The sequence below is a fragment of the Vigna umbellata genome, chromosome 1 (assembly GCF_029865625.1).
Source record: "Vigna umbellata cultivar VRB3 chromosome 1, Vumbellata_1.0, whole genome shotgun sequence".
Lineage (NCBI taxonomy): Eukaryota > Viridiplantae > Streptophyta > Magnoliopsida > Fabales > Fabaceae > Vigna > Vigna umbellata.
The window spans coordinates 97,318,830-97,346,296 of NC_142165.1; the positions used below are offsets into that span (position 1 = coordinate 97,318,830).

The following is a 27,467-nucleotide window of genomic DNA, read 5'->3' on the forward strand; positions in this document are numbered from 1 at the left end:
GTTCATTCCAATGTGTGGAAGAAACAAGAATAGTGCAGGAAGGGTATCTATGGTGCAGTGACAGAGAGAAGCATTGTATAGTTTGTTTTGTGGCAGAAAGATAGCAATGGTCCGTCTAGTGATTTGAGCAGGTGGAGCATGTCCCTGTGACCAAACATAGGACCAGAAGTTAGTGTACGTCAATCAATTAATAAACCCTTTGGATTCTTACACTTTTGTACCTATATTGCATCCATTGTTTTTGCATATATGTAAACTCGTTTCAACTTCATTTCAAACACTCATAATTATGTTATATTTAATTTTGATTAAACTAATTATTTGATCCACGAAACATTTTAATCTTTTAACCAGCTCTCGAAACTAACAAATAAATAAAATCGAGTAATTTATCTTCCAATTTTTTATAATTGAATCCCTAACTAGATTTAACATATAAAACTATATAAATGTATATATATTCTAAATTATTAAGGGTAACATAACCTTTAAGACTATCCATTTAAATTAATATTATTCATTTTCAAATATATTAAATGTATAAGTGAGTTTAATTCAAAATGAATTGAAGATACCAAATATCATATAAACACTTTTTAAAAAGAATTACATCAAACATGTACGACTACCATTTTATCTATTTTAAACAAAATGATTCACAAAAAATTTTAAAATCTATAGTTCAAATTCATATTCAAAACAAAATAATGTATCATTCTAATTCACTATACATTCAAATTACTTAGTACCATTATATAAGACTGTATTAATAAGTCAAAATAGATCTGTTACTTTAATTCATGCATTTTTCAAATAATTGTTCAATAAATTTATAAAGATTAGAGAAATCTCAAGTTTATCAAAGATCCATCTATTCACATATGATATTATATATACATTAATAATCTCACATACAACCGAAAAAAGAAGAAGCTTGAGATATGAAAAAAACACTTAATTAAATTTATGACTAATCGAAATGAACATCTTTTTGTCACTGTCTATTAATACTTTGTCATTGAGCAAACAGATAAGTATAAGCTCCGAAAATTTAGAGAAAAGACAATTTTTTTTTTCAATTTATAATATAATAAGATATAAAAAGGAATAACATAACCATTATAATTTTAATCTATATATTCAATATAACTTAAAATTTTAATTTTTATTAGTTTTTAAAATCATCAATTGAGGCTCATAATAAAAAAAAAGAAGAACGTTTGCTGGTTAGACATTAAAATAAATTTGATACTCATTTTTTAATCTCTTGGAAATTAAAGATCCGATTTAATTTTAAAGATTCAATTAAGCGGTGGTCATTAAAACTTTAATTTATTGCCTACATTTGAAAGGCACGACTTTGAATTCGATCAGTGTCCCTTATTGCTCAATCATTATATATTTATTTATACTATTCTTTAATTACTAACTTTACACTCTTATTTTAGTTATCATTAATTATATATTTTTCTCACTATTCTTTCGTTAAAAAATATTCTGTAGTAATAAACACAAAACTTTAATATCGACTTTTAATATGTATCTCGTTGATATGAAATTCTAAATTTATTTAAAGAATAATTCTCAAAACATCTACAATATTACAGCTAAATTTTATCAAATAAATAAATAATCTCACATTGATAAAGGAAAATTAGTATTTCGTAAGTGGAAAATCCTTTTAGGCTACTGTCTTATAAGGCTTTAGGATTACCATGCTGACAGGTTTACATGAAACCTATGGATTTCATTATTCGAAAGTAAAGCGAGGGAATACTATACACTTAAAAGAGTATAAGTATAATAATAGTTATTAATTACAAAGTAATGATGGTATTACAATAATTTTTTTATGGAATACAAATTTAGTCTATCTAACCACTGAATTTCATACTTTTATTAATTTATACAAAAGTTATATAATTTAACATTTATAAATATACTATCTAAATAAATGTTTATGAAAGTATTATTTATATATTTGATGTAATTTGACTAACTTTATTTTTTATGTATACGAATTTAACTCTCGTTAAAATACATATACAGAGAGTTTCTTTTTTTAATTTTGTTAACACGTCTGTGACAAATAACATTTAAATCTGGATCGTAAGACATTTAGGTAAAGCATTTACGGTCTAGTGTTTATTCATGAATAAATATAACATTTGTGAATTGAAAATAAATTTGTTGAGTTTGTATATTTATACTAATTTTAAACTTGGGTCGAAATTTAGTGTTTATAGATAATTTGGTTGAATTGATTAAAATGTGATTTGGGTTGCTTTTTTAGTTTTATGTAATATATTAAAAGAGACAACTTATATAACACAATAAAAATACGAAATAATAATAAAATAATAAATAATCATTTGTGTGAATGGTTTGTTTCTAGCTTTTACTATTTAATTGAAGACTTTCATTTAGCATTTGTGAACTTACAGTAGTTTAACATTAAAATAATAAGATAAGAGTGAATGTATAAGGAGAGTTAGAGAAGAAAAACGGGTAACTTATATTTTTGGTGCATTAATAAATACTTCTATTTCATCCTTCTCTATTATTAGTTCAATTTTTCTTTTCCATTTTCAAAAGTAATTTTGGAATTATTCAATTATTGAATAGTAAAATTTTGCTTTTTGTATAAGTTATTTTTTAGGTGAAGTAAAATATTTATCATTTTACATGTCTATTTACTTATATTTATTATTTATTTATTTATTTCATTTTATTATTTTTATTTATTTATTTATTGTTATTATTTTTATTAGTGAAATCTTGATAATTTTATTTTTATTTATTTATTTTTATTAGTTTTATTTTATTAGTAAGGTGTTTATAATTTTATTTTTTATTTATTTATTTTATTTTATTAGTATGATAATAACTTATTTTTATTTATTTATTGTTATTATTTTTATTTTATTAATGAAATATTTATAATTTCATTTTTATTCATTCATTGTCATTATTTTATTAGTGGGTGTTTATAAACTTTGTTTTATTCATGTATTATTATTATTTTTATTTTATTAGTAAGGTCTTCATAATTTTATTTTTATTTTTTTTTATTATTATTTTATTAGTGAAAGGTTGATAACTTTATTTTTTATTTATTGTTATTATAATTATTTTATTAGTTAAATATTTATAACTTTATTTTTTATTGTTATTATTTTTATTTTTATTTTATTAGTGAATGTTTATAACATCATTTTTTATTTATTATCATTATTTTTATTTATTTATGTGTGTATAATCTCTTTGTTTATTTTATTTACGTGTATTTTTCTTAACTTCATTATTTTTTTTATTTTTATTATTGGAATTAATTTTATTTGGTGAGGTGTTAATAATATTATTTTATCGCACTTTTACATATGAAATATTTGAACACAAAATGAATCTTGTTCATGTATAAAATGAATTAAGTGAAAAATATTGTTGAAAAAGTAGGGAAACTTCTAAATCAATACGAAACTTTTAAGCTTATTTCTTGTCGTGGTCCTTCATAGGGACAAGACACATGTTCATGATGATAATGATTTTAACTCGAAAATAAAAGTTTTAGTTTTAAAAATTAGAAAGCATAAACTGCTTTGAAATTGAAATGTGTTGTGACTGATAAATATTGAAATTATTCTATTGATATATGTTGGATGAAATGTATGAATATACTTATTTCTACGAAGAAATAACCATATTATAAAGTGTAATGTATATATTGGTGTAGGGTGTTTCGATGTGAAGTCATCTTAACTCTACTAAATTCTTATACTCATATAGAAAATAAAGTTTAAATGGTGATAATCGAAAGAGGTTCTTAATCCACGGAATCGATACAAAATAGTATTATGACTTAAATGATAGAAATGAACTAACCATGTCATGCTAGTTTTTAGGGATAAGGACGATGATTTTGAGAAAAATATTGTTGTTGATGTTGAATCTATTGTATTAACAATTTATGGCTGATCTAAGACTTTATATAAATATCGCTTTGAAACTAGAGTCTTTGTGCTATTTGTGTATAACATTAAATAATGAGTTGAATGATTAATATCTTAATTGATACAAAATATTTAAATTAAGTTTATATATATAAAAGTAAACATTTCACGTCTTGTAGTGAGAATGGACAATGGATATACATTTATTTGTTCAGTGGCTTTTTTTAATAAAAAATATTTGTATGTAAAAGAATATTTAATTATTAAGGAGAAAGACCATGAATCCTTAATATATAGATTTACGGTTTTCTACTAAATATAATATGAATTTGGATCGTTAAATTAACAAAAACCATTTCTACTAATTTTCACACAAGGCCTAGCTGCGTATTTTTTTCATAAATTGAAAATAAAATATATGATATAAAAAATAGCTAAAAGTAACATAGAGAGATCTTAGAATGTTTTATAATCTGGGGTTGGGAGGAGTAGTGAATATTTAATATTTGTTGAAGATATTGGTTTTCCATAGAAGCGAATCAAAGGGCAAAGAAAGAGTGGTGAAAAGATTGAGTGCAGTAAGGAGAAGTGCACAGATCGAACACACTATTAGGAAAAGAAAAGCTACATCCAAAATCATCTCTCATAATCCCTTCATGCATGTTTCCCAACTCCATCAGATCATCACTCCAACTTTCATGGACAAGCTTCTCACCTTCGCCACTCCTCTCCATTGATGATGCACCCTCAGCTTCAACTCCAGGGATATATTTTGCAGTCACACAAGCTTTTCTCTTTCTCTTCTTATCAACACCAAGCTTCTTGCTTAAATGAGTGTTCCAAAAGTTCTTCACCTGGTTGTCTGTTCTCCCCGGAATCCTCCCCGCAATCAAAGACCACCTTAACAATAAAAAAGGCACTACCCTTGTTTAATCGATCGTAACTACCTACCATCAAATCAAGACTTTATATTCTTCTAACAATTTATCTGATAATAAGAAATAACCTATTTCCAAGGAGACTGTGAAGCCGAACAACAAGGTCTTCTTCTTCTTCTGAGAAATCTCCACGCTTAACATCGGGAGTCAGATAATTCATCCATCTCAGTCTGCAACTTTTGCCGCTTCTCTTCAACCCTACAATCAAAATCAGAACAAATTAAACGAGATCGCATCCATGAGATGACTATGAAAAGTGACATTATACATACACACACATACCTGTCACTTTAGGAATCCGGTTCCACTTCCCAGTTCCATGCTTTTTCACGTAATTAGTTAGAACCGAGTCTTCCTCCGCATTCCAGAACCCCTTCTTCGATTCGTTCTCGTAAGCTTCCATTGTTGCAAAGTTTAAGCCTTTCTCTTGTTTGCTGCAGTTCTGAAAGTAATTGCAAAGGAACTAAGTTAGAAAATTCGCGAGAGGCCTTGAATGGGATCAATGGTCTTACTCTTTTATAGTACGAATATATAAGCTTCGAAGCTTATATAAACAACCTGCCGCATAACATACTTACAATACCTCATATACATATATATAGCAGTTCACATTTAATTTTTCTCTAAATGAAATATTCTGAGGAAGAATTAGCAACAGAGAAAATGCAAGAGAGGGAGGATATGTTAAAAAAATAGAAAAGGAGTGGTGATTTGATTTAGTAATATGAAAAAAAAACAATTTTCTATTTACGAAAGATAAGTAAAGTTATTCTAAATAAATATATTTAAATTTTATACAATTTAGTTAAAATTAAAGTTAACTTCCTGGTACAATATGCTGTAACTATTTAGTTCTGTACTAGAAATATCCAAATTTGAAATCTCCAAGATAAATTAAACTAAATCAAAATTATGCAAGAAATCCAATTTTAAACTTTTAAGCAATGTCTTATTTATCTACATATAATTTTCTTAAATTTACGTAATTAAATATTGTTTTAAAATCACACCCTTTTGATTCATTTGGCCATTTAATGAGTGCAGATAAAGCAGCGCAGTAGGGTTCAGTAGTATTGGGTACTGCTGAAAGAAGGTGTTTGAAATAGAAAATTTTGGTATGCGTAACCAAAATATCGATGACATCCTGCAGGTGAGATGACAAAAATAGAGGGAGAAGATAGAAGAAGCAATAAATGTGAGAGATGATAAAAAAAAGAAAAAGAAAAATGGGAGGAAATATTGTAAGAAATGAAGGAAAATATGAGAAGATTTTATGAAATTTTGCGAGTGATTAAAATGTTTTTGAGGTTAATATTTAATTAATTATAAATAAATTATTTTTATTTGAAATTAATAAAGTGAAAAATAAAAGGTAAAAGGCTTCTTAATAAGTGTGATAATATCTTGTTTATCATGCTTATTGAATCTTTTTATTTGTTTTTATGTCAAATTTTTTTTAGGGTTTAAGACTTAAATATTTTCTTTTGGATACATTAATTATATTGAGACTTTTGTAGAGGAGTGGAAGTTTAAAGAAATTTTAAGGATTTTTTAGGAACCTCCCGTTCGATAAATAATTCTCTTATTTTCGACAAGAAAGACCCTATTTATGTTTGTCTAACGAATGTTATCCTTGTCTAGTGAAAAGAATAAATTTTTCGCTAAACAAAAAGCAACTGTGCTGAGCAAATAAGAATTTAACTAAGTATTTATAACTAACTGTATTTTGAATATATTTAAGTATTTTGAATTAAGTTTCTACTAAGAATTTTATTTATATTGATTGCTCAATTTTTTTTATTTTCTCTAAGTATTCTACATTTAATTAATTTTGTATTTAATTAATTTTATTGTAAGATGACATAAATGTTAGTCTTGCTTTGTTGTCTTTAAGTCATTGATCTATTTCCTTCTTTCATTTACAATATTTTTTAACTCATTCATCAATTTGTTATTTTTCTTTTTTAAGAACGAGTTGATTAAGAAGTTGGACAAAATTTTAAAAAAATGGAAATTCATCAATGAATTAGAAAAAAAAATAATCATATAACTTTATTGACAACAAAATAAATAAAATAACACTTATATACAAAAAAAATGTTTTAAATACTTAGCAAATTTATTTAAAAGTATCTATATTTACACTGAGGTAAAACTTACTTAAACTTTTTTATTCTCTTCCTTCCATATTAGTTGAATGTGAGAGATTATAATTTTGAAGTATATTGAAGAAAATATTCAAATTTAATTATTACTTGAAGATTGAATTTGGTAAGTACTTTAGAAGAGAAAAAGAAAAATATAAGGATTATTTTAGACTATTGTGATTTTGTTCTTGAGGTCGTGTGGTGTGTGTTTGGGTAAACTTTGATCTTGACGGTGAATATGGTGCAGTGATAGAAGAGCATTGTATGTAGTTTGTTTTGGGGGCAGGAAGATCTGAACCGTGTCTGTGCTGTTGATTTGCACAGAAGAGGCAGCAGACGGTGTACGTGAGTCCGTGTAATAATAATCAATAGCCTTTGGATTCTTCTACTAAACACTACGGAAAAAGGACACAATACCCAATTCCGTCTCTTTTCCACCTATGTCAGTTTCAAAACAAATCACAGACTCAGTTATTTCTATAACAAAATTAAACATCCAATTATCTTTTTAGATCCCATTAATAATTTCCAATCAAGTTTAAAAATTAAAATATTATTTTAATATAAGTCCCAAATACCTTCATTTCTAATAAAAAAAATTATTGAATGACAACAAAAGTACGATTTGTATAAACAACTGTTTTAAATTTACAAATACCCTTCTTTAAATTTTAATTATTATTTTTTCTATCACGATCAATATTCTCACATTATTTATTATTTAAGAGTTAGAGTCCAACATAATTTAACTATTTTTTATTTTTTTTATTCTTTCGATACGTCTTTTAAAAATAAAAGTATAATAAAATTTATAACCAAAACCAATTTAAATATACGGTGATTCATTATGTTATTTAAATCAACTAAATCAAACATAATCAGGAACTTTTTATTTTAACTGGTTGGATTTTATAAACGAAAAGTAAAACTTAAAATAATTCATTAAATTTTTACAAAATATAAAACTAAATAAAGTAAAATAATTGATTGCATTGTCACTTTAAAAAAAGAAAAAGAAATAATAATAAAAATAACTGGATATATGTGTGTTTTATTAAGGGTTTTTAATGCTCTGAAAACCATTGTTAGCAAAAACACAGTACATAGAACCAAATATGCAAGAATCTGTTTTGGGAAATTTTCATTTTCATTCAAACCAGTCCTTCAGAGTACGACCAATATGTTTTGAACAATGATTATGTTCCAATTTTTTTTTTTTGTACCAATCCTTGTACAAATAATCATGAACCGTCGATTAAAACTGAATTCAGAAAACATCCTAATGATCCAATTCATACCAAATAATCGTTCTTCTAGGACAAAACCTACTTATTTAGTGCCCATTGATTCGATTTGGTTCAGTTTAATCATTACTTAGTTAACTAATTTCCACTAAGAGCAACAAGATGGAAATCACTATTTATTATAAACACATGCACGAAAAACTTTGATTTCTACCAAGCTATTAGTTTTATTTTCTTTTTTAAACTGTCAATATATATTAATAACAAATAAATTAGATACAGTTATACTTATACAAGTTCGTAGAGTGTCCTTTGTACTAAATAGGATAAGTGAAAAAATATACCGGAATTCACCTTTCTCAGATCGGTAGCACAGTAATAAAATAATTTAAAATTACTATTGAAACAATGTTGTAATTGAGACTCTGTTTACATTTTACCACTTGTTTAATAAACTCTTAAATGTAAATATAGGATTTTTCATGAGGCAACTATATGGAATCTGAAAATTCTAATAATCTCTTCCATAATTAAGAACACTTTTCTTTGCCAATGTTTTTTAATTACATAATGAATCAAAGTAATTAGTAATATAATCAATCATAAGAATTATGAATCTTTAATTTAGACATAATTATAAGAGGAGTACGAAATTGTAAATAAAGGTTTTGAATCCAAAAAAATATAGGATCTTGATATGAAATAATTTAACTTAAGAGATCCCAGGAACTTTTAAATACATCAATCATAAAATAATAAATACTGAGAATAATTTTTCTACAAAAAGTAAATGAATACAGTGTGTAATTAAAATATATATATATATATATATATATATATATATATATATATATATATGTATGTATGAGTTGAAAGTTTTATACTAAATAATAAAAAAGTTAAAATGATGACTTGAGAAAAAAAAAATCATAAATATAAAGTCTTAATGTTTTGTATTGAATCTTGTGGTAGGTTTTTTATATAGATGCCTTATACTTTATTGGTGATGAATTTTTCCGGTCTATCCAGTAAAGAAATTTCAACATTAATATTACAGTCAATAATTTTTGCCAACATCTAAATCAATCGGAAAGTCACTTTAGATTAGGAAAAAGGTGGTGGGATAAATATGTTTTATCGTAGTAAAAACATGTGATAAAATCTAACTTGCATTTAAGGAAATTCTTAGAAATTAAAATGAAAGTCTCACTATGTAAAAATAAAAAGTTGAGTGATATATATATATATATATATATATATATATATATATATATATATATATATATATATATATATATATATATATATATATATATATATATATAAAAATAACCATTAATATTTGTTTTATTTAAATAAAGTATTATAATCTACTATACAAACAATTTAATTCTCAAGTGATGAATCCCGCAATGTATTTCACTAAAATTTTGTCAACAAAAATGTTTGAATTACAATTTTTATTTTTTTTAACATTTTTTTCCCTCTCTTAAAAAACGTGTCCATGAGGATTCAATATAAGGAAAAGGGTTGGTCTCAACAATATAACAACTCACGGTTCAAACTTTAGTTAAAACAAAAGTGCTTCGTTATACACCAACCCAACAACAACCTAATACAATTAGCAAAAAAATAAAGGCTTTTACTTCTTTGGAGCACCCTCATAATTTTAAAATGACCATTTTATTCTTCATGGTTTTGCAAATCCTTCCGAATAAGTTTTTGGAAATTTGAAAAACTAACATTTTTAGAAGGTATGAGATGCATTTTATAGGGATGGTAAAAATGTCCAAGATCACCCAACTCACCAGAAAAAAAAACAAGTCAAAACAACATTTTCAATATGAGAATTTGAATCAACTCGGCCCACTAAGACCGTGAGTCCGACAAGCTAGCCAATTTGACAATCCAATTTCACTAAAAAAAAAAATTAAACCCACATGTGACACTTTATATTAACACAACCTGACAAGGTCCAATACAGTTTGATCAAGGTCTGACATAGCTCGACCAATGTCTGATACAGATCGACCAAGGTCTAATACAAATCATGCAAGATTTGAAACAGCTTGGAGGGCAGCCCTTTTCAGCCAAAAATCAATCCATCAAAAAACCAATTTTCATATAAAAAATTAAAAAATTTATGTCTATTTCCACGTAATATTATTAAACTTTCAATGACAAAAAAAGTAAGCAGGCGAGCTAGCACCCCAGTCCGGTAGCAAGCCAAGTCAAGTTATAAAGTTTAATCTATTTTCAATTGGTAGAATAGTCCAATTAAACCCGTTATTGAAATATTAATATTAGACTAAGCTTATATGGGTTAGATTAACCGTTTTGTCACTCCTAATATTTTAGAAAGAGATTTTTGAAATATATGAAATGATTTATGGAACGAGTATTTTAGAACAAAATTTTCAAGCCAAACTTTCTAAAACATTAGATACTTTCTAAAACCAGCTTTTTGAAACAATTTTTTTTACTAAATCCAATGTTTCTCTCTTCTTTTTCCTCTCAAAATGGAGAACGAATACAATGGGAGGTGCAGCTTAGTAGCAACAGTAATGGTTGTAGTCACAACACTATTTAACTAGTATTTGTGTTAATGTTAACGAAGAAACCAAATTGATGTTATTTTTAAAATTGAGGACTTAATAGGAGTTTTAAATATTATGGAGACCAAATGAATAATTTATAAAAAGGCAGGATCCAAAAGTAATTTAGTTTTTTTAGAAATTTTCATATTATAATTCATAGAAATTTAAAAATTTACTGAAAATAATCTCATGAAACTCATTTCTAGCAATAGTCTCACAAAAACTCTAGAACTATTATCTTGTTTGGTTCGTCGATAACAAATCTCGATCTTAAAATGAAAAGTCTAATATATAGAAGGTTCAGATTTGGGTTCAAACCCACTTAGGGAAAGAAACCATAAATTTTATCTATCTTAGGATGAATATTAACTGTTTCTAGGTCTATAAAAATACCATACACCATCTCAATAGAAAAAATATATTTATAATTTAAGCATCATTTAAATTTTTTTGCCAATAAAAGTACACTTATAACACAAAAATATTGTATAAAGACAATAGCTTACATGAAATTATTTTAACTATACTAAAATATTTAGAATAAAATCATTTGAAACAACAATTTAAAAAAATAACAATTATTTTAGCTAATAAAAATTCATTTTCGTAATAATCTTCCAAGTATATATATACACACGTATTAATAATTAATTACACACCTTCATTCTCATTTTTTTTAGGTTTAAACCCTCGGATGGTCCTTATATTTGTTAAATAATCTTAAGTGAGTCATCGTATTTGTAATTGTCTCAGTTGAGTCTAAATATTTGAAAAAATTGAGCTAATTTTGTCTTGTCCCTTAAATTTTCATAGACAATTTTAATAAATGTTGTTAACATTGTTTGTGAAAACTTAATGGACGGGATAAAATTGGCTCAATTTTTCAAATATTTAGATACAATTAAGACAATTGCAAATTTGAGGACTCACTTGAAATTCTTCGATAAATATGACTACGAGTGAGGTTTAAATTTTTTTTTTACTATTGATGAATTGAAAATCTTTGTTATTATACTTTTTCTGACATAATTTTGGTAAAATGATAAGTAAACGTAAACGTGAAATGGAACGAAGAAAATAATGTTCTATACAAAAAACAATGCATATCCATCCAAACAAGGTAAATAGTTACATGGTATCTACAAATTAGTAGTGGAGGTTTGGACAAATATTCAGCATTTAAACTCTTGATTATTCATTGGATTTGATTTTTACCCACATAAACTACCGTTGTTCCATTTCTAGAATTCCCGTAAAACATGGACCTTTTCATGCCACGCCTATCTAGCTATAGTCATATATAATCATGATCAAAAAGGTTCTCCAGTGACTTCGTTTTTCTGTTCCGGACTTTCCCTGTTTCCTTCAACAACTCCTCCAACCTTCTCTTTTCATCAGCAACATCAGGATTTGCAGTCCCAAGCTTTTCTTCCCTCATTACCACAATGTTTTCAAGAATTTCAATTGCCTCATCCAGCCTGAAATCAATTGTCACAGAACTACATCAGTGTTCATGAGGCTACTTTACAACCTTCAATATTATTCACATGTATATCACTTGATTATGCTTCCTAGTAATATACAATACCAAACATTCGCATAAACTATGGTAATCAAAGAAGATTTTAGATTTTAACTGTATAACCAAAAAAGAAAAGGAAGAGAGTGTGTGGATATACCTTCCAATTGCATCATATGTTCCAGCAAGATTGCCACATACTCCAAGTGTTTCAGTGTGATAGGGTCCATTCTCTTGTTCCAAAATGGCCCTTGCTTCTTCAAATAATGCTGCAGCCTCATTCAGGGAATGGAGTTGCACACAAGCAAGTCCCATTTGATTAAGAACAGTACCAAAGAAGGCTGATTTCTTTCCTCCAGTAGCACGAAGCTTGGACACGGCATTCTTGAAACAGTTATAAGATTCAGTGTAGTTCTTCAACACAAAGTACATGACCCCCATCTGAGCTTCAATTCCTGCTATGGTGTTTATCTGACCAGAGACATCATTAAGTATGGTTAGTGCCTTGTGAAGTAATTTAAGTGCCTCTTCTAGCTCATTCATCGACTCGTAGATGGCTGATACATTCATAAAACCGTTAGCAGTCTCCTCTGGAGGGACCCCAGGCATGGGATTCTCATAGATTTTAAGTGCCTCCTCACAGTATAATTTTGATTCCCTAATCTTCCATGTTCTGCTATACAAGTCAGCCAGACGTACAAAAACTGACCCCACAGCAGGATGGTTCTCACCTTTGTGGATCTTGAAAACTTTCAATGCTCTCTGATATGCAAAGATGGCCTCATCATATCTAGCCAAGGATAAATACGTGTCTCCAATGTTGCAGTCAACAAATGCCACTTCCACTTCTTGCCCATTTGCTACCATTGCCATGCTGGCCAACACAAGATGCTCCAGGGCTGCTTCGTGTTTTCCATCTGCTTCACATATAAGGCCCATCAGCCTCCTATCAGCTGCCTCTTCAAGAGATGAGGGTGAACCGTTTGCTCTGTGGATATCAAGGGCAATTTGGCACATCCTCTCCGCCTCCTCAAATTGCAAGGCTTGAAAGTTAGCCTCAGCCACATACCTACATGTTTCGCCAACTCTTGGGTCTGATTCTCCCAAAACCTTCCTTTGCAATTCTAACCCTTCGGTGTAGCACTTAATTGACTTCTCCAGCTGGCCCGACATAGCATAAATGTCTCCTAGATGCATGTGGCCAGCAAATTTAGCAATGGCGTGCTGTTGGCCTTCCTCAATAACAGGAATCTCTATTGAGCGCTCTACTAGCGAAATTGCTTCATTGAAATTGCCCAAAGTGCAATGTATTACTGCATTAACATGTAAACACATGGCCATATCCAAATTTGGTCTCCCATAAGCAGTAGTTCTCTCAAACAATTTCTTTGCTTGAAGGGCTAATTCAAGAGCTCTGGTCGGATTATTTCCAGATGAAATTATGTCCCTTGCTTGGTTTAGTAAAGCTTGTCCCAGTTCAGGCTTATTCAATGCTGACCCAGAGGAAATATCAATCTGACCTTGTGACAGTGATCTTCCACCGGCAGTTTTTTTCACACGGTGAACACCTGTGTTCTGTTTTCTCAAAGGGCTGTCATTCTTCCTATCAATAGGAGGTTTTGCAGTAGGGCTTTTTGCTATCGGTGATCTTAACTTTGATGGGGTTTCTGGGAAGAATTGTGATTGTGATACTTTCTTTGGTTTTTGTGAAACAACACAGCTTAAAGTTCTTGTTTGAGTCTCACCCACCTTGTCTAGCTTCTTATCATTGGACGAACTACTCATTGTGGAAGGAGCTTCGCTGCTAGAATTCCCTTGTTTCTTTTCTTCCACTTCATCTTTCACTATCTCCACCTCTCTCTTCTGCCCTCCAAATAGATAGAACAATTTTGAATAGGATCTAGACTCACTGCCATTGTATCCAAAAATTCGGCTTGAGGATGATCGATCAGAGCTCTGCATGTCACAAGCATTTCCATGAAGCCGTTGAATTGCGGGACTGTCAACCACCCTCTCGACATTGAAAGTTGGACCAATACTTTGGCGTCTTTGTTCGCTCAAGGAACTCCTTGGAGTTGAGGTTCCGTTAAAGGGTGAAGTGTAACCAAACCTATTCATTACATTTACTCCCCTTTCATCGTTAACTCCCATATTTGATTCCTTAGGAACCAGAATCACTGGGACAAACAATACGAAACACAAAGTACATAAAATGAACCCTTATTCATGTACAAAAACAGCAGACATTATCAATAAAAAGCAAATGTTATAACCAGAAGTAATGCAAAGCAATAAAGAACGCACTTGAAGCCATGTCAAAGAGAAAGGAAATCCTAACGACGAGATCAAAGAGATGGCACAATATGTTGATGTGTCACACTACCATTCAATTGATGGAAAGAACATGGTTGTCGGTTATCATGCAAAGGAAATGCATGAAACTAATGTTATTTGAAACAATGACCAGATTCCCATTTCACAGCTAAAATAATTCTGACAATACATAATAACCAAGCTGTAAGGATTAATTATAAAATCACAACGAACATAATCAATGATGCAGCAGCAGAATCAAATTAAAAAGGTAAGAAAACCAACACAAAGCGAATATATATGTTCCATTTGGTGTATCCTCATCTTGGTATACAAAAAGGAAGCTATACCTTATAAGAATGGGGGCGAAAACAATGAAAGGGTATAATTATATACCCTCAGAATTGTTAAAATTCCAATTCTTGGGGTAAGAATGAAACGTAAACTGTACAAAGAAGAGAAAAAGAGAATGAAGAAATGATAATAGGTTTCAGATTTTGAATAAGAAGAGTTGAAGGGAGAAAAGGGTTTTGGTTTTGCGGAGCTGGAATGGAATGTCAAGACACTTTTTCCAAACCAGCCAACCGCGCGCAACCGTAACTGTCATTGTTCCTTCTCTTTGTCTTTTTCTCTTCGTTTACCCACTCTACGATGCCACGTGGCAACCCCGTTTTCTAATCTGGCGTAAGGCGATTGTACCCCTAAAAATCTTATGCAATTGCAATTTTGGTAACTGGACGGAGCAGAGTTTCCTTCGCATTTACCAGAAAAGGAAAAAGGGGCAATTTCAAATATCCATGTTTTTCAGACAAATACCCAATCAAATTTCATTAGCCTATTTTTCATTAATATGATGTAATAACATCTAAATTCTTATTAAATCGTTCTGCAAAAATGTTTTGCATTGACCACTTAAATAAATTAAACATTTTTTAAAATTTATTTTTAATTAATAACATTTTAATCATAACTATTTTTTAATATAAAAGAAGTCAATTTAAACCAACGCATCCTTAGTTACGAAATTTGTTTATTCGCAACTTAATGTGCTTTTCATGTTTCGGTTGAAATATAAATTTAAGTCGCTAAAAACCTTTTATATATATATATATATATGGAGAGATACAACTATAGATAGATAGAAAAGCATATAAAAGAAATATAATAACATTAGTCCTTAATATGTACATTGTATGAGATATAATGAAATGAAACAAAAGACAGTTCAGGATTTTTAAATGGGATTATAGAGATTTTTTTTTGGGTACATTTATAGAGTTTTGTATAACTTCATTTGCATGCAATCAATCTCAACACACAGTAACTTTGTTTGCTTTATTTGCTGTTATCATCACGACAATTTGGTAAAAGACTTAAAGCACATTCAAATTCTTTGAAAGCTTTAGAAAACTAATGCTCGACGTATTTTATTGTATATAAACCAATATAAAACTTATTTTAAAAATTAATTTTATAAAACTGAATTAGACTTGACTTCTTAATATAATATCATATATATTTAATAGTATTAAAGTCTCTTATAAACTTTATCTTAATAAAATTGATATTTGATAAATTTAATATTGACTAAGTGTTGAAGATGTCCTTATACACTAAAAAATATTTGGTATGAATATTAAGAACCAACTACCTCAAAACATTATTATATATGCAACCAAATGAAGGAAGAAGTTTCAGCAGAACCCCTTCAGCGACTGATCTGGAAGTCCAATACACTAATTGAAACCAGTGTTTATGAGAGTTTAAAGAAGAAGAATCCCGTAATATTTGGCAATGATCAGAAAAATTTAGCAGACTTGTCATTAATAGTAAATTTCTAAGATGAACAGACGTCAAAGAAACAGTGTCCCACTTATGTGTTGGTGACAGATGATGAAGGTTTAATTATTACTATGTAATAACTGAGTCCCCACTGAAGCTTTTTCTGTAAATAGTGTCTCCTCTCACGTTATATCGTCTATTGTTCGTCGGTGCCTTCAAAATCTGAGAGCTGTTTCAAGGAGGACCACCAAACTTCTTCATTCAGTCTATATTATCTTTCGATTTTTTCCCCCTCAATCTTACAAAATAATAGGTTTGTTTGTCAAATAAATCAGATTTCAGAAACTAAAAAACAAATGACAGCTGTGGGATTTGAACCCACGCCCTTTCGGACCAGAGCCTAAATCTGGCGCCTTAGACCACTCGGCCAAACTGTCTTTAGATGACCATCATCATCAATACAAATAAATAATTATAGTTTTTACATTTATCAATGAATGAAAAGTCATGTAAAGTAAAACTGCTAAAATAATTTTTATAAAAATTAAAAAGTTTGTCATATGTGATAATTTCTTGATTAATAATGTATAAAACTAGTTAACTAAAGTTTTTCCATGTACTATTTATTGAAGAATCTTTTGGGAGATGTAATTTATTTCTTGTTCCTGTCTCGAAACAAGTTATAGGAATACTTTTTTATAAAAATTTATAAGTTGTGTTGTCAGAATCATTAAAAACGCACTCAAAAATTCTCTGATCGGACGTCAGGTGTCAAGTGGTGGGGATTCGGAAATCAGATAGTGGAATGCAGGTGTCAGCAGATGAGCGGACGTTCATTTTAAGTGGGAAACAAAGCTGAGTTTTGGAAAGTTTACGTCACACTCTGTGCATGCACCTTCTTCTCCAAACTCTGATATTCTCAAATTCTCCTCCTTCTCTCTAGAAGCTCTCCCTTCTCTCTACCAATTCTCACCCTTTCTCTTCTTCAATCTCCGTTCAGGCACCCTGGAAGCATTTCCGGCGTCAAGAGCTTCAGTTTGAACCGATTGGTTTCGGGTTCTGAACTAGTAAGTTCTTTTTCTCGTTAGCCGTTCGTTATTTGGTACATGCAAACCAATTTCTGGTTTCATGATTTCATCTTGTCTGAGCCATTGTTGGTCTTCTGTTGTTTGGTTTAGTTTGAAGATTTGTTGAGCGTGAGGGTAGAAGAAATTGTAGTCAGGCAAACCGTATTTGGTCTCTAGGACGTTCGTTCACGCTCAAAGGTAAGGGAAGCTTATTAATTTAATTTGTATGATTATGTGTGTGGCATGAACGTTCGTTGAATTGACTGCATTAATATATGATGGTTGATATGTTTGGATTGTATGAAGTATGAAAATTGATTATGATATGAATGTATAAGTTATGAAACTATATGTTAAGAAATGAGGTGAATATAAATGAATTCTGAATATGAAATTCCACTATGATAGTGTACGTACGTCACGGAACGGTCATTGACCGTTGGGTAATATTAGTAAACTTGGTTAGAATTGGATTCTTTCATTTGGGAAGGATCTTAGTTGAGGACGAGCGTCTTCGTGTTGTAATACTATGCTTGAGCGTTCGGCCAAGCATAGTTGTGTCTGGGTATTTTGTGATAAACTTAAGTGTGTGTGTGTGTATATATATATATATATATATATATATATATATATATATATATATATATATATATATATATATATATATATATACACACAACCCTAAACCCTAAACCCTAAAATATATATATATATTTTAGTTATTCTTAAACACTACTCAAATAGTATCTAATTATATTTATCAAGCCTATTCTCTATAAACTTAGTAGCACTTGGTCTTATACCAAGTGTTCGTTCTAAGCAAGTGTTTGGTCTTACACCATGCACTCGTTCTAGTTCCTTAAGCCAACTTCATAATAAGAGCGTTCGTTCAAGCCCAATAGGGTTCGCTCACTATAGTGTTCAGTCTTTGACTGGCATTTAGATGGTTATTGGTGTTTAGCTACTTTAGAGGCTAAGTATATTTATTAACGTTCGGTTTCATCATGTAAATTCTTATAAGTGTTATTCTTTGAAGTGTTTGTATTCATTGGTTTCGGCCTAGAGTTTTAGTAATTGACATCATCTTTGAAGTGTTCATTTTGATCTTCCAAGAGTCAGTTCATTTAATTGACTCACTTTGTAAGTAACGCTCGTTCTAGTAGTTCTTGTCATATATGATCTTACTCGGTTTCTTTCTCAACCCGATGGTAACCCTCTTTGATCTTAATCCGTCCTGGAACTGGAGACCTCTCGGTCTTGCTCCAAGTGTTGGTCTCGTTCTGAGTTTAGCGGTTGAACGTTCGGTATTTAGTACCCTCAGTGATCCTTGTACAACTGGTTAACTTGAGATGATTTATAATGAAAGATGAAGAGAATGTGATATGGATGAAATGTGTTGATTTATGGACGAGCGTTCCGGGGAGGAACGACTCATGGTTGAATATTGGAATTGGTAAAATATGAATGTGGTCATGCTAAGCTGGCGGTTCATCCTGATGTTCCGTGAGTACTCGTCCTCACATAGGGGAGGGTAGGTCATGTGTGGGAACGACAGGAGGTCCTAGTCCTTAGGGTTACTTTGGACAGATAGGACTAACCTCGGGTGGCAGCTGTTGAAGGTATCCCAGTTACTACATCACCCGGGTGCACGAACGTCGTAGCTACACAGATTTCATACAGTCCGAACAGTCAGTCTAGTATTAGGCTTTGTATTAACTTATGATGATTTATCTTGTTTCTTTGATTGTGTGAAATGTATGTTTGGACATGAATTAAATTACATAAGCTTACCCTGTGTTTCCTGTCTTGTCTTGTTTTGTACGTTCGTCTTGTCATTGCAATGATCATCCGTGTGGATGTGAGCAGAAGGAGACGAGCTGTTGAAAGATGCGCTGGAAGAAGAGAACCTGATCGAGATAGAAGTGAAGACCGAACAGTAGGACGTTCGGTCAGTAGTCTAGTTATAGTAAGGTGGTCGTTCGATCACCTTCCATTTTGTTAAGTATGACCGTTCGATATTGTCTTTTGTAAACCATTCGGTCATGTTTGCTTATCCTGTACAGTTTAAATTTGTAACTCTTTCTGTAAGGTCGTTCGGTCATGAGCGTGCGTTCTCTTTAGTTCTCTCTAGTGTAAGACTGATCTGTAATATTATTCAATGTAATTATTCTATCATATAGTTTTAGACTATATTTTTGGGATGTTACATGTGTAAACCAATAAAGTAATATAGTATTTTACATTAAATAATTTTCTAAATTTATATATAATAATACATGTATTTACATTTTAACTCAACGAACGCATTTAGGTTAAAATAAGTCTAATAGAATTTCTCAAAGACGTAAGAGAATAGTAATGTACTGATTTTTAAAACAATAAGTCTATAACCCTTTGGTTACAGTCTATAAGAAAGAATGATCAAATTGAATATAACTAACCCTAAAAAAAATTCTCATGTATAATACATACATACAATACAAGACATGAAAGAGTAAATTCATAGAAGTTTGAAGGGGAAATAGAGAATTTACATTAAATTTGTCGCTGCTTTCATAGTAAAATAATCACTAAAATTTTAACACAGTGCTAGATAGTTGTTTAAGAATAAGGAAGAGGATTATAGTTATAAATTAAACATATAACATATTTTTGGTTCGTGGGATTTAATACAATTGATGTGACATTATTGGAAATATAATGTTAAGGTTTGGTAGAAGCAGATAGATTGGCAGTAGTATTACATTTGGGTAAGCATCTGAGAATAAGATTATTAGGACGTGGTTTGTAAGTGGTTAAAAACTGTGGATCCTCCTCAAGTGCTTCACTATAGCTCTCCAAAATCGCAACTATCTCATCAAAATGTGGTCTTTTATCTGGATTGCTTGACCAGCATCTGTTTATCAGATGACTAAATGCCCGTGGACACTCACATGGTAACGGAGGCCTTTCATTCTGCACCAAATTCAAAAAAACAAGATACTTCATTCACCGCAAAACTACACAAAAATATTTCAATGCAGAATCATTTGTTCAATGCATAAAAGTAGTTCAATGTGAACCCAAAGGATGTGGTGTGACATGTGAGAAAACAGTGAACGTGAAAACCTTACATTGGTCCAAAACATAAGCAGTTGATCGAATCTGTAAGTTGATTTTGATGCATGTGGGTGAAAGGGCAGAGGTGGTACCAATGATTGTCTGTGATAAATTTTGATACCAGATACCGAATCTTGAATGTTGTAAAGCATAATATAGAAGTGTCTATCTCTGGGTAATATAATATTGTCGATGAGGTGTCTTGCTTTGATAAGCAAGGGTGTATGGTAGGCATGCCACATGCTCTGTAAAGTTCATATCATCATATCCAGAAGGATTTGGGGACATATGAAAAGGTCCCTACTTTAATTGCTCTAGCTAGTAGAATTGAACATCCAAACATGCCATTAATTAATTTCACCTTAATTATCATCACTCCTTATGCAAATAAAAATAAGTTACATAAGAATAATGTGTCAGTACAGTAACAGACCTTGTGAGTGGCTGCATATGCTGCCTGCTCTGGTGTCATGTTGTCAAATGGGGTCAATCCTGTTAGGAGTTCCCATAGAACTATGGCGAAACTATAGACATCTACTTTTTTGGTGTGACGCTTTTCTCTGATCATTTCAGGTGCCATCCAACGGTATGTTCCAGTGAATCCTTTTGCACTACCAGTCTGAGATTCCAAGCATGAGATCCCAAAATCTGCTACTTTTGCGCACAAATCTTCCCCCAACAGCAGGTTTTCTGATTTCAGATCCCTGTGAAGTATTCCCTGAGAATGAAGATATTGCATTCCCCGAGCAATGTCTAAGGCTAATTTCAGAACAACGTTGTGAGGAACCGAATGTGGTCCTTCCTGAATCAAGTATTTTCTCAACGAACCCCCGCCCAAATATTCAGTAATAATGCAGAACACAGGAGGTTTCTTGCAAGCTGCAACAAACTGCATAACCAATACGGATCATCTTTTAATCAGTTTCTTTATTATATTCACCAGTTGCAAACTTTCACACAAAAGCCTTGTCTTCTCTGTTAAAAAGTAACTCTTACATTAGCCTACCATTCGTGTGATAGGCCACAATGCCACATATCTACTTCAAATAAATGAATTCATCTGCTGAAACACCTTTTGCTCGGTACATGCAGTAAAATCATATAATTTCCTTTTACTAATAATTGATTCGATTTTTCACAAAATTTCACGTTACACCAAAAGTCTTCAGATGAAGACACGACACCCTCTGTGTTCAAATCACCTGTCCCCATTTATTTGTCTCTTTTTATTTCCCTCCAATTAAAAACTAGGATTTCTACAACAACCACAAAAAAACACACACTAACAACCTGAGAGAAGTCAATGACGTGTCATTTTTCGATTAGCAAGAAAGAGAAGGAGTACCACTGTACCACCACATCATAGAGTGGTTAGGCGTAGACACGATTTTATATATCTATAACTGTATCTCGCAATACTTCACCTCTGAACCAGACAAAAGGGTGGTGAGGGAGGGAAATGTTATATATTCTTTTAATCACTGAGAAAAAACTTGTAAAGGGAATAACACTGATGAAAGAACATTAAGAGTGAGGAATGAGGATCAAAGTTATTATGTTCCATGCAGACACAGAGATAAAGGGTTGAAGAAAGAGAACTCACGGTGATGATATTTGGATGGCGCAATCGAAAGAGCAAATTAACCTCAGAAGTGAATTGCTGCTCTAGCGAAACGGCTAAGTCCTCATCCTCCTCCGGTTGACTCACCAGCTTAATTGCAACGTCCATGTGCTTGTAGATGCCTCTGTAGATCCTGCTATGCCTCCCAGAAGCAAACTTGGACCCAATGAACAACTGAGACAGATCAGCACTCCATTCTTCTTCAGCCTCTCCCTTTATGGCTGCCCCCGAAGAGATCAAATACTTGGACCATGACACCGCTCGCTTATACTCCCCAAGTGAAAGCCTTCTCCCTGATCTCACGTTGTTAGAAATTTCTTTAAACCAGTACAAGTTCTTCATGCTTCCCGCTTAACCCTTATGGGAACCCAATGCAGATTCCAAAAGCTAGTCCAAAGTTTTTGTTTTTAGAAATAGTGAGGAATACCCAGTTTGGAGAAACTTGTTTTTCATAGCTTAAACTAATTCCCTACGCTACCTACATTTTGAATCATCATCACCATTTACGCAGCTGGAGAAAAGAAGAACAAATAAAAAGAAACCAACTCCAAACCACAATAGATGAAAGAAAAGAAAGGAAAAAGGGTGAGGCATGAAGGGGATTTTAGTGAGAGAGAAGAGTGAGGAAGAGAGAGGAATCGGAGCTCAAGTGTTGGATGGTGCAGTGAAAGAAGAGGAAATGGAGATGAAAGATGGTATTTTTATTTTTTTTTTTGTGTCTGGAAACACAGGGACTGACATTAGCATCTACGTTGGTAACGTGCGAAGATATACTTGTGAGGAGACAAACGGGGTCAGGTTGATGATGACCCCTACCTCACCCCTTTCCAATTCTTTTTTCTTTCCACTTTGAACCTGTGTTTCCCACCGCATTATCACCACTGCCATTCATTCGCTAACCTTCAATTTATTTGTCACACTCTTCTCCCCTTCCATTTATTGCTTTCTTTGTTTTCTAGCCACCACCATGTGCTATGTGCCAGACCTTGCATTTCCATCATTCTCATTCCAAGTACTTCTTTCTTTCTTTTTACCATCATTCATTTCTCTTCACAACCAACCAACCTTACCAAATCAATTTTCAAATAATAACTTTCACACTCAATCTCTGCACTTTTATCAAATCTCTTAACTTCAACCATTACGGATCCCTTTTTCGAAAACGTTTACACTCATCAACAAAATTAAGTATGCTCCGTCAAACTCACCAATATCATTCCTAAGAATCGAATCATTTCTTCTCCACGTATTTTACCAGACTTGTAGTATTTTTATCTTTACCGTTATGGACCCCTATATGGTATATACAGTTTGTTTATTTATGTTTTTAAAACCATTAACAGTTTCTTCTTAATTGTTGAGAATCTTTTCTCTCAAGGGTTAATGGCCAAAGCAATTATGACCAAGATAAGAATTTTTTTAAGATTAGGCTGCATAGTAAACATGCAATAAGTCCCTTTTTTTAGTCAACAAGTAATAAATAAGACAGAAACTAAAGCAACATTCAAATTGCATGCTTTCGATAACTAATGTAAACTTTCTAACAAATTTCACAATACTAAGATTTTTGGCAACTCTCATGATATGATAATTTGATAAACTTGCTCACGTAAAGAGCTCATTATTATATCATTTCATACTAACCAAGTATTCTTCCCATACTGTTTATAACCGAAAAAAATAATAATAAACAAATTGATGGGTCAATATTTTGTGTAAATAGTTGTTGAAAAAGTTAATCAATAAAACAATTAATCAGTTGAAATTTGAAATTCTTTCATAAAAAATTGCTTTAATTCTCACTAATAATTAATTAATGGAATTTTCATAATTAAATCGTCATTTTTCATAAACAATCAATTTTCCATTTATTATGGGAAATTAGTAAGATAATAATCTATTTGATATTTTTTTTTATAAATAACATAGTAGGAATTTAAATCAGCAAAAAATTAAATAAAATTAATGAATTCAGCACATGGATTAATTTGGGAGCTTGCTTCCTCTCAATTAATGATTTCACGTCCAAGTCTCTGTTACTTAAATAACTGTGTTAAGAATTGGTGATGAAAGTTTTGCGATTCATAATTGTTAAGAATTGATTAGGACGGAAAAATATTTATAAATTGTTGTTAGTCTCAATTTCTTGAAATTATTGTTGTGAGGGAAATAATAACCTCTGCACGAGACTAAGAGATAAGTGCTTTGACCATTTCTATATGATACAAAGGTTGATAATTGATGTATAAGTATTGAGATCCTAATCGGTATTGGATTGTATATGTATTGATCGGTACACATCGATCAAGTCGTATTAAATTGATTGTTCAAATTGAAATACAATCAATTGGTGCTAATTAGATTCAATTAGTCATCCAATTAACTTAAACAAGTTAGTAATCATATTTAACATAATTGAACTGTAATATGACAATAGACCATGAAAAAACTTATAAATATAAATAAAAGATACGATGGTTTGCAACACATTTATTACAATATTAATTTTTAAACTGTTTAGATAATAAACTAACTTAATCATTAAAATATTTTTAATGGATATACCACTTAAAGCAAACAAGTAACAAGGAAAATAATTATGTAGTAAAGATTGTTTGAAATGAAAACTCAATCTCATCCACTTGATATATATATTTGTAATTTTGCTTTTGACATAATGAAATTAAAATATGTTTGAAGTGTCTAGTTTTAACATAATTGATTAAACGTATTTTAAACATAAATTTTAGAGTGATTATTTCTTCATATGTGAGAGATAAATGAGTCTGTTATTTAGTTTAAGAATTTCCAAATAAGATTTAACTTTTGATATAGTGATTTTTTTTTTAAAAAAAGGAGGATGCTTATAACATTTCATTCAAAATCAAATATTGAATACATGTTGGGATAAAATGAAAAACATAGTTATTGACATAAAATCTTGACCTAGCAAGAGAATGACAACACAGTAGAACTTGTCTTCGAAAATAAAACTAACGACGACATTTTGAGAGTGACGACACGTTGGTATGCAACTGGATGTATGAATCTATATATTAACAATACAATCATAAGTCACACTCCTTAATGTAAAAACTATCCTTTAAATTATGAGTAATCATCCATTAAAGTTAACTAATTTGGTTATTTCTGTGAATAAAGCAGTCATTTATTTCATTCATAAAAGATCAATTATAGTATTATTAAAGTTAATAATTTTATCATACGGTAAGACTTAACATCATATATAGATAATATGAAAATTTATACTATTAACATATTACAATTAAAATTATATTTTATTTTATAATTAATTTATTGAAGAGTTAGATTTTTAATTCAAGAATTATTTCAACTGTAATTTATTCTATGAATATGAAATTTTTAACATCTTCTTGTGTCGATATATCTTTTATATTAAATTAAATATTTATGAATATTCATAACACAATATAAATCTATTAAGCTTTATATTAATATAAACACTAATATGATATTAAAAATTAGATTTAAGTTTAATTCATCATCATAAAACAGTTTATAAGATGATAATTGCTTAATTGTGTAGTGTAATTTAATTTTTAATTGACGTGTAATTTAGATGAAAAAAAATGACATACATATTTTGATTAATAGATAAAGGTACGAAATAAGGTGTAACACACATTTTTATTTTTGACTGTCTGTATGATAATTGAGTTAGAAAAGGACGTTATTATGGTGGATAAAGTAAAATTTGAGGTAACATTTAAGTCTTCTTTACTTGAATGGATTTAGAAAAAGTGATTCTTTACTTGAATGGATTTAGAAAAAGTGATTGAAGAGATTTGAAGGTAAATTTTTTTTTTTAGTTTATTTGAGTGGATTTTGAAATAAGTGAGAATAAATTTGAAAGTAAATTTTTTTAATCTATCAGATCAATCAAATCATACACTAATTGTCACAAACTTTACTTCCAAATAATAATAATAAATGGGATAAGATAGATAGCAATATTATTTGGCAGTTGATGGTGAATGTTGAGTTGTGGTGATTGGAAAGGAGTGGATTTTTGGCAGCGTTGGGAGAAAGTCCCAATCTAAAGGAGAGAAAACCTCTCCACCACTCACTCTGTCTCACTTCTCTTCCTTCTTTATTTCCACACCTAGGGCCATTTTCGTCACTTCCCTCTTTCGGACAACCCGTATACACTTTCGTCCTCTTCCGTATACACTCCTCTTTTTCACTATACCCTTCTCATTTCAATCTTCAGGGATTTCTATTTTTTTATAAAATATCATTTCACAAAAATATATTTAATATAAAATTTATTTAAGCCTGTAAGATAAAGGTTTAATGCAGTACCACGGAACAGTACTCCAGGAGATAAAAAAATATATTATGTATTTAAGATATTGGCTTTCTTTTTAATTATAAAAAGAAAACATCAACTGGGCCGGAATAATTAATGTCATAGAACAAACTGGATCTGATTTTAAAACAAATTTAAAGGCCGTGTTCAAATGTTACCAAAACTACCATTTTAGAAAACAAAAACATCAAATTTTCCATGTTCTGCTAATCTACAAATCAAGATAGCCAAAACTACTATAGCATCTTTTTGATGATTATTCACGATTAAATACTTAATAAAAGAGTAGTGATAATTTAAACTACTATTAGTTTACTAAGTTTAGTGATACAGACTCAATTTTAGAAACATTATTCACAGAGCACAACATTAATCATTTTGCTAAACAATACGTATTACTATCGTTTAATTGTTCTGGTTACTAAAAAATATTGAAGAAACGCAGAAAAATTCCTCTGGTTTCAGGCTGCAACCCTAACGGCTATGCTATATTTCAATAGGAAGATTTAATTTTTAAGAAGTTGATCAATGTACCCACAGCCAGTGGAATGTCAAACTTAAATTTGACTAACAGTTTTTCCTTCTCTGCAACTAAATGCTAATAGGATTTGAAGGAATGCGTGAATAAATATATTCTTAATAATATAATGTGTTGACTTAATTTTTTTCTTTGTATGAATAATATATATACCTAATTTTAGTTCCTTGGTTTTCTTTCCTTAATTAAATCTCTATTTCATTCTCTTTTCAATATTTTTTTGTCAAGTTTTGTCTATTCCTAAAATTTAAAACATGTATGGTTGGTATTAGAGTTGTTCGATCTCACTTGTTATAAATTC

At 30.3% G+C, this 27,467-nt stretch overlaps 3 protein-coding genes and 1 non-coding gene across 4 annotated transcripts; all 4 read right to left on the bottom strand.

Annotated features, from left to right (window-relative positions):
* Positions 1-4,451: 4,451 nt before the first annotated feature.
* LOC124830322 (transcription factor MYB114-like) lies at positions 4,452-5,437 on the bottom strand. The gene is made up of 3 exons (XM_047303998.2): positions 5,171-5,437; positions 4,957-5,086; positions 4,452-4,850 (listed from the first exon to the last, which is right to left on the bottom strand). Exons 1-3 carry the CDS (start codon positions 5,289-5,291, stop codon positions 4,490-4,492), a joined length of 612 nt encoding a protein of 203 aa, XP_047159954.1. The 5' UTR covers positions 5,292-5,437; the 3' UTR covers positions 4,452-4,489.
* Positions 5,438-11,995: 6,558 nt separating this feature from the next.
* Positions 11,996-15,282, bottom strand: LOC124830323 (protein KINESIN LIGHT CHAIN-RELATED 3-like). Its single transcript, XM_047303999.2, has 3 exons — positions 15,059-15,282; positions 12,556-14,572; positions 11,996-12,354 (listed from the first exon to the last, which is right to left on the bottom strand). The coding sequence occupies exons 2-3, from the start codon at positions 14,544-14,546 to the stop codon at positions 12,171-12,173; spliced, it is 2,175 nt and encodes a 724-aa protein (XP_047159955.1). The 5' UTR covers positions 14,547-14,572; positions 15,059-15,282; the 3' UTR covers positions 11,996-12,170.
* A 1,565-nt stretch (positions 15,283-16,847) lies between these two features.
* On the bottom strand, positions 16,848-16,927 carry TRNAL-UAG (transfer RNA leucine (anticodon UAG)). The gene has a single exon. It is a non-coding gene; the product is annotated as a tRNA-Leu (tRNA).
* A 3,140-nt stretch (positions 16,928-20,067) lies between these two features.
* LOC124830316 (serine/threonine/tyrosine-protein kinase HT1-like) lies at positions 20,068-23,184 on the bottom strand. The gene is made up of 3 exons (XM_047303992.2): positions 22,260-23,184; positions 21,090-21,545; positions 20,068-20,512 (listed from the first exon to the last, which is right to left on the bottom strand). The coding sequence occupies exons 1-3, from the start codon at positions 22,617-22,619 to the stop codon at positions 20,261-20,263; spliced, it is 1,068 nt and encodes a 355-aa protein (XP_047159948.1). The 5' UTR covers positions 22,620-23,184; the 3' UTR covers positions 20,068-20,260.
* Between the last annotated feature and the right edge of the window lie 4,283 nt (positions 23,185-27,467).